We start from the raw sequence: 8409 nt of genomic DNA, 5'->3' as shown, positions 1-8409 counted from the left end.
CTATGATGATAGGTGAGATCATCAGGCATATATGTATTTATCATATATATGTATATCCAAGCTTCAAAGCTGGGCATGAGGGCACACATGTGTAATTGCAGCACTCAGAAAGTTAAGGCAGGAGAAATGTCACACGTTTGAGGCCAGCCTGAACTACATAATAAATTCAAAGGTAGCCTGCACTACAGAGTGAGCTCATATCCCTTCAAAACACAAACAAAAATACTCAAAACAAAACCAAAAATAAATAGAAGATATAGCAATAGTATCTGGAATGACAGATAATCAGGAAAACAAGCCCTTCTTACAGAATTTAGGAAAGCTGATTTCTTTTTCTTTTTTTTTAAATATTTATTTATTATGTATACAATATTCTGTATGTGTGTATGCCCGCACACCAGAAGAGGGCACCAGATCTCACTATAGGTGGTTGTGAGCCACCATGTGGTTGCCGGGAATTGAACTCAGGACCTTTGGAAGAGCAGGCAATGCTCTTAACCACTGAGCCATCTCTCCAGCCCCAAGCTGATTTCTTTTTGATGAACTCAATGACAGAGTGCCATTCAGTGGGGAAAGAGGCTAAAAGTTGAGAGCTGTCTGGATCTGGCTGGGTGAAATAACTCATTTTTCATCCTGATGCCTAGAACGATGATGCAGTTAGGAAACTCTAGCAAGTGTGCACTGCGGATGAGAAAAAGGTGGGGGGGGGGGGGGGAGACAGAGAGGAGGGAGATATCTCTCTTGTAACCTGAAAGATGGCAAAGATGCCTGCTACCAAACAAACCTGAGTTTAATCGCGGGACCCACATGGTAAAAAGAACAGTACTAATTCTTGCAAGCTGTCCTCTGCTCTCCCAAGTGTGCCTTGGCCACACACATAAATAAACAAATGTAATTTTAAGAATAAGAAAATGTCTCTTTCACGGCAACAATTAAGAGCTTATTGACCTAGTTCTGACATGGATCACACTACACCACGCATATATGTTTCCTTGGTCTTGGGAATGAAAAATAATGTCCATTCGGTTTTGAAATTTATTTTTTGTGCCCTATGCCCTCCAGTTTACTTGGCAACCCATGCAGTGACCCACTTCGACACAGAGGCCAGGCATAGCTCTCGCTGATGCAAATATACAATGGGCTACACGCCTCCTCTACTCCTCTTTCAGGGTTGGAGTCAACTGAGAGTGTCCACCTCGTCTCAGAAACATCAAAGATATCTCCCCCGTGATCCCGCTCCCATTTGTCTGCCTCTTTCGCCCTTTCCCGGAAAAGTAGGACGGGGGAGGGCTCTACATGGAGCTCACCAATGAGAAAGTGCAGAGGTTTCCGTACTTCCGTGTGTGCACCCCCGCGAAGGTCCGTTTCCTGCGGAGAGAACTAGAGAGACATCAGTTCCTGCAGAGCCGAGAGCCTGCGGCGGAACCTGTTCGCACGCTCTTCTGCACCGGCAGGTGAGCCCTGCGCACGCACCCTCGCGTCTGAGGCACCTTGGGGTCCGGCGGAGTGCGCCCGAAACTGGGAGAGGTGCTTCAGGGGACCTGGATACCTTTATTTCTCTGCTTCCCCCTGTTGTCATGCTTTTCTAGAAACCAAGCTGTCTGCCATCTCTGAACGTGGGTCTAACTCCTTTCTCATTCAAGGAATACCGTGGGCAACAAGTTTTGGGTGTAGACTGTATTTAACATTTACTGAGTCTATCTAGTGAATCCCAAAGCTGTTTTTGTGTGTGTATCACTTGCTGGTGATTCCACCCAATGAGGCAGGCTTCCAGTCAATGTATTTCAAAGTCATTTTCCCTTTTATTGTGCAAGTGAGGTTTATACTGAAATGGAGCGCTTTAATCCTTTTTGTGCCTTACTCCTTGTCTTCATAATAATAGTCTTAAACTCCTAACATGGGTTACGAAACTTTGCTGGTCAATCATTTACTCATTTCTGCCAGTTTTCATTTCCTGCTCAATTGTTTTCTCCAGTCACTGAAGTGTTTTGTTGTTTTCTGGGTCTGGGAATCAAATTCAATGGACTCTTCCATGTTGGACATTTGCTCTATCACCAACCTCACCTTCAGCCCAGTCACCACACTTTTGATTCCGCGTGTCCAATGCTGTCTTTCTACCTCTTGCCAGAAACGTTTTTTCCATGTCTGGCCAACACCTAATCATCCCTGAATTTCAGCCTGGAAGTCATTTTCTCTAGAACAGCGGATATCAACCTTCCTGATGATGCAACCCTTCAATTCAGTTTCTCATAGTGTGGTGGCCCCCAACGATAAAATTATTTTGTTGTTACTTCATAACTAAATTTGCAATGATTATGAATCATACTATAAATATCTGATATGCAGAATATCTGATATACGACCCCCATGAAAGGGTCTTTCAACCCGTGGAGGGGTCTCAACCCACAAGTTGAGAAACATTGCTTTAGGAAGTCCTCCAGGCTTATTCTTGCCCCTGTGTTCCCAGCTGTCTGTATATACTGTCGTAAATTGTCTAAATTTTAAACTCCATGAGGGCAGGAGCTGTCTCTAATCTGGCCATGCTTGTACACCCTCAACATAGTAGCTGGCACACAACTCTCAGTTGCCAGAAGAGAAGAGGCGTTTAGGAGTTCTTTTAATCATTTACACCCCGTCATAAAGCTTGTGCAAAGGTGACAGTCATCTCTATTGAAGCCTTTCCTCCTTGTTGCATTCTGTGGGGTTCTGAAGCAGATGATTCTGGGGAAAAGGCTGGGCAAATACACCTCACATTAGGATATTGTTGACTGAGTAACTTCATACCCCACAGACTCACCGATTGCCCCAGCCTTAACGTGCCTTGTGCTACAACTACACTGAACTCTCAGTCCTGTGTGTCAATCTTGCATGTACTTGGATTCCCTTCCAAGTGTTTGATGTTACTCTTCTAGAAGAAAGAAGAAAGGCTGGTTCTTTTGAGGTAGATCAGAAATGGAGTCTTCAAAAAGATAGCCATTTCATTTAATTTGTATTCCACAAGCAGACGCCACTGAGCTTAGATACTTTTATCTCAGTTCTGCTCAAATCATTTTGCAGACCCTCTCTCTGCCAGGCTTCCGGCTGGGGGTAGAGGTCCTATGGTAAATAAAACTCAGTATTTGACCTTAAAAAGCTTAGTCTCTAAGGGACACAGGCATATAAGCAGGCCACAGAGTGCACCTTGGACTATATTGTTTATGAGCGGGAAGATGTGTATAGTCATATCTGTATGTTAACCTTGTCTGTGTTGATATTCTAGGTTCCTCAAGATGTCAGCTTCAGCCTCACAAGGCCATAACTGGACCCGACAGCTGAAGAAAGAAGACGAGGAAGAAGACCCACTGGACCAGCTGATCACCCGCTCTGGCTGTGCTGCCTTCCACTTTGCAGTGCAGGAGTGCATGGCCCAACACCAGGACTGGCGTCAGTGCCAGCCACAAGTGCAGGCATTCAGGGATTGCATGAGTGCACAGCAGGCAAGAAGGCGGGAGGAACTGCAGAGGAGGAAAGAGCAAGCCAGTGCTCAACACTGAGACCCTAAACCGTCATCCCACAACCTGGCCCTGAAGAAATAAGCACCCAGAGTGACCCTGGGAAGAAGCAATCCTAAGTAGTAGAGTGTGCAATAGGAGATAAATAATTCGGACCATCTTTGGGACTAGGGTTGAAAGCACCATGAGCTGTTTTTACTTTATGATCAGATCAGACACATCTACACCGTTCCTGTTCCACCCATACTTGTATCTAAAATTAGTGGGATATGGACCACCCCTCCATCCTACCTCTTTGAGTTTGCCAAGTACTTTGTAAGTAAATTCACAGCCTAAAGGTAAATTGGTTGTTCAATCAGGCCTTTGTTTTTCAGTCACAAATTTAACAACAGAAAGTGTTTCTAAGACACTGTGTTAGTAATGTGCAATTTGAAGAGTTATGTGGCCTTGCTGTTGCTTAGAGACTAGTGCGAGAGGCCACGCTCAAACAGTGAACTCAGTTTCCAACAATGACAGAAGAGCCTTTATCTTTCCTGGGTGTTTTATTCAGTTTAATGGGGGTCAGGAGCTAATCGAGAAACATTTTTTAAAAGACGGAATCTATGTAGTCCAGACTGACCTTGAATTTTCTGTATAGCCAAGGATCACCTTAAACTCATGATCTTCCTGCCTCCACCCCACATACTGAGATTACAGGCATGTGTTACCACACTTATCGAGGAAACATTTTCAGCTGAGTACATGGTGTATGTCAGGCTCAGTGTAACAGATTCAGAGCCTGCCCCATCCTACCAACACACAAAGCTTGCCAGACATTTTGGAAGTATGTTTGACATTAAAGTACAGACTTTGACCTTTGGAAAAATGGAACCACTATATGTTCCTACTTGACAACAGTTTGACAGAGCTGATAATGCCTTCTCTGGGGTGCTGTTTCCTATTTATAACATCAACAGTTGCTTCTCATTTTTATTCAGCGAAACCATGAAATCTGTTTCTGCATGCCCCTGGAAGTTATTTGGAAATGGGAAAGGGTTTGGAAGGTGACTCTGCCACAGAAGCTTGGGTGTTTTGTTTTTAATTTATCATTATTAACAAACATCTCTCAGGCATCTATATGTTAGTTGTCCAAGTCTGAAGTATGGTAGACCCTAACACCTACTTGAGCCTTGTGTGCAGAAATGTTAGGAAAGACAGACAGAAAGTAGAGAAGTTTAGTGAAGAGTAAAGCCCTGTTTCAAGTTGAAGATCAAGTGAGTAGATAGAGCTGCATCTCTGCCGGTCCACTCCTGCTTTGAGTTGAGGTTGAGTCAGCAGTGGGGCAGGTAGTGTGCATTGGGGTGTCGGCACAAATCCCAGAGATGGGCACAGTGTGGTGCACGCCTTTAATCCCTGTACTCAAGGCAGAGGGAGGCAGTTCTCTGATTTCAAGGTCAGCCTAGTGTACTCGTGAGTTCCAGGACAGCTATAGCTACATAATGAGATTCTGTCCAAAAAAATTAAAAAATCTCAGAGATAAAAAGAGGGACTTTTTAACTCTATCAATAAAAGAGGGACTTTTAAAATTGAAGTACACATTACTTATTTGTAACGTCGGAAGAATTACCATCTGGAACAAATTCAAAGTACATCAAGGTCAGTAAGAAAAGACAAGAAGAAACACTGGCTGGACTGGGGCCCATTCCTACTTATATCCCAGCATTTAGGAGGCGGAGGCAGAAAAATCACCCATAAGTTTTAGGCCAGACTGGGCTACATAGTAAGTTTTAGTCTAGCCTAACCAATAAAATGAGATTATTTAAAAAAGAATATGCTTGAGATTATAGGAAAATATAAATAGGTGCTCTATTACAGATAATCCAAAAAAAAAAAAAACCCACACGCTTTTAACATAAAATGTTAGCTGATTCTGCTGGCAAATTAAGTGACCAGTATTGGTGGAGAAAGGAACAGACTCATTCTTGTGAGGAGGGAGAGCACTAACTTTTTGGAGGACAATTTGGTGGACTCTAAACTATTTAAATACACAAAGCTGGCTGCAATGACACATGCCTATAATTGGAGCAAGGCTGAAACAGGAGGACTGTAGCCAGTCCAGGCTACATTGAGTTCCAGGACAGCCATAGCTACATTTGTGAGGACCTATCTCAGAAAAAAAACCCTAAAATATACAAACCCGTTTCATAAGAGCCTCTACTGAATACATGTCGTAAGATGCATTTGCTGTGTGTCCTGCAGCATGCAGCACAGTCAGAGGGTAAATTCCCATCAGTAAGGACACAGTTACTCTGTATTCCAGTCTGTAATGGAAATGTGTCTACATGATTTACAGTGGGGCTGTGTCCCAAAAAACTCTCACTATAAGTGGAAATGCATTTAGTTAAACAATGTAGCATGAAGGAAGGGGAAAATATCCTGAATGAGAGAGTAGAGAGGGAGGGTGAGAGAGTAGGAGGAAGGGGATAAAGTGGAAGCTTGGTTGCCAGGCGGTGTTGGCGCATGCCTTTAATCTCAGCACTCAAGGAGGCAGAGACAGGAGGATCTCTATGAGTTTGAGGCCAGCCTGGTTTACAGAGTGAGTTTCAGGACAGGTTCCAAAGCTACACATAGAAAACTTGTCTCAAAACAAAATAAAAAAATTGAAGTATAGTACAGGCATATGTGGACTTATTTTAAGAAAATCCTTTATGATTACAGCAATTAAGCATCAGCATTTTTCTGTTTTTTTTTTTTTAATGCAGTTAAAGAAACATCTAGGCATGAAAGAGGAAACTCACAGGTTAGAGGCTAGCCTGGGTAGTATAGCAAGATCCTGTTAATAGATAGTAACTAAAGGCAGGGATTGCCTCAGTGGAAGAAAGCACAACCTGACAAGGACAAAACCCTGTTTGTTCCCCAGCACCACCAAAGAATAAAATAGCACATGAGTTTGGGAGTGTTGTCTCACTCTAATCCCAGCAAGGGAAGCTAAGACAGTCCGATTGCTTTCCTGAGCTCAAGGGCAGACTGGGCTACAGAGTGTGGAGTACCTGCTGAACATCATAGCCTGCCAGCATAGCACACTGTAGAATCAGTTGTTCACCTTTATCATGCTGGCTGAGGGTAGCTAGTATCATGGCCATCCACAACAGACACTGATGCTCAGAGAAGCAAGCACAATAGAGTCTCCTAGACTAGACATCCCCAGAGAAGCAACAGCGTCATCATCTGGGAAATGGTAAGATACAAAGTTAAAACCTTTACTCCTTATCTTCAGGACAAAAAAAAAGCTGACTGCAGTCTAGTGATTAGTGCTCAAAAACCCTGACTCGAGACCCTCATGAGCAGTCTGAGAAACAATGATTTAGCCAAAGATCTGACAAAGTTTACAATGGGCAAGACAGCTGCCATTTGTGTGACTGTTCAACTCACCCACCGCACCCCAGTGCAGTCAGAGGCAACAGCAAGTAGATGATCATGACTCTTTTCCAACAAACTTTTACTAACAGGAAGTTGAACCAGACAAGAAGTGATTACACAGTATTGTGAATATACTATAGAACACTGAAATGTGCATTTCAAAATGGCTAATTTAGATTGTTTTATTACACATTTGATTTTTGTGTGTGTGACATTCAGAGGTCAGCAGACAACTTTCAGGAGTTGGTTCTTTCTACCTTGTAAGTCTCAGGAGCCAAATGGAGGTCACAAGGCTTGGCAGCAAGCATCTTTACCCACCAAGCCACCTTTCCAGTCCTACAATCACTAGTTCTGTGGTATGTAAATGTTACCACAATAAATTATTATACGACAAAAATAGGGCCAGAAATAGTGGTCCACACTTTTAATCCCAGCTCTTGGCAAGCAGATCTCTGTGAGTTCAAGGCCAGGCTGGGCTACATGCAAATTCCAGGACAGCCACAGCTACATAGTGAGACTCTGTCTTGAAAAAACAAAAAACTAAAAATAGGCAAAGGTAGGATTTGATTCATAGACCATATTTTCTGACCCCTGACCATGATCAAGTTTTTGAACTTGGCAATGCTTCTCCTCCCGAATACTGGGATGATACATGCCACCACACTTAGCAAGTATCTTTTATGTATGTACATATGTATGTACGTAGAGTCTCATGTGAGCCAAGTTGCCCTTGAAGTCACTATGTACCTGCAAATGACCCTGAACTCCTAATCCTCTTGCCTTTACCTCCTAAGTGCTGGGAGTACAGGTGTGTATTATCACAATTGGTTGAATCTTTTTCTTTATAAAGAACCCAGCCTCGGGAACTTCATTAAAGCAACAGAAAATCGATGAGCACAGAGTTCACTTATGTTGTAAAGTCTAATTCATTACAGAGCTACATGTCTCTATATCTATATAAAGATACATTTTTTTTTTTTTTGAGACAGGGTTTCTCGGTAGCTTTGTAGTCTGTCTTGGAAATCACTTGGTAGACTTGGTTGGCCTTGAACTCATGGAGCTCCACCTGTCTCTGTCTCCCAAGTGCTGGGATTAAAGGCATGCCAAGTCATAATCATACCGAGCACAGTGGCACACATCTTTAATCCCAGTTGGGGCAAGGAGGTAGGTGGGTTTCTGTGCATTTGAGGCTACCCTTGTCTACAGAGCAAATTCCAAAACAGTCAATGGCTATATAGAGACCTTGACTCAAACAAACAAACACATAAACAATTAGCTTATACTAGATTGCTTTAAAACATGAGTTCACACTAACTGAAAAAGTATGGTGGAATGAAAACATGATTAGACAAGGAGAAACAGAAATCCATAAAGATAGTTTGACGCTAGCCTGGTCTACAGAGCTAGTTCCAGGACAGCCAGGTCTGTTACACAGAGAAACCCTGTCTCAAAAAACAAAACAAAACAAAAAAATTTAAAGGATAATTGCTACACACACACACACACACACACACACACA

General features: G+C 42.9%; 1 protein-coding gene across 2 annotated transcripts; it reads left to right on the top strand.

The window, feature by feature from the left end:
* Positions 1 to 1369: 1369 nt before the first annotated feature.
* Positions 1370 to 5911, top strand: LOC121448905 (cytochrome c oxidase assembly factor 4 homolog, mitochondrial). 2 transcript variants are annotated; one of them, XM_041653176.1, is made up of 2 exons: positions 1370 to 1454; positions 3260 to 5911. In XM_041653176.1, the coding sequence occupies exon 2, from the start codon at positions 3270 to 3272 to the stop codon at positions 3531 to 3533; it is 264 nt and encodes an 87-aa protein (XP_041509110.1). In that variant the 5' UTR covers positions 1370 to 1454; positions 3260 to 3269; the 3' UTR covers positions 3534 to 5911. The 2 variants fall into 2 exon arrangements, with proteins under 2 accessions (XP_041509110.1, XP_041509117.1); XM_041653183.1 differs by having other exon boundaries at positions 1404 to 1527.
* The last annotated feature ends 2498 nt before the right edge of the window (positions 5912 to 8409 follow it).

Source organism: Microtus oregoni, unplaced genomic scaffold, assembly GCF_018167655.1.
Source record: "Microtus oregoni isolate MIOR12 unplaced genomic scaffold, Mior012 000000F_ref0000247, whole genome shotgun sequence".
Taxonomy (NCBI): Eukaryota; Metazoa; Chordata; class Mammalia; order Rodentia; family Cricetidae; genus Microtus; species Microtus oregoni.
Note: the sequence above shows the minus strand (reverse complement) of the source record. Positions and strands in the feature narration are given on the sequence as shown.

What these genes read in the sequence shown, in the direction of transcription:
- LOC121448905 (XM_041653176.1), top strand. Translation starts at nt 3,270, where the DNA reads ATGTCAGCTTCAGCCTCACAAGGCCATAACTGGACCCGACAGCTGAAG.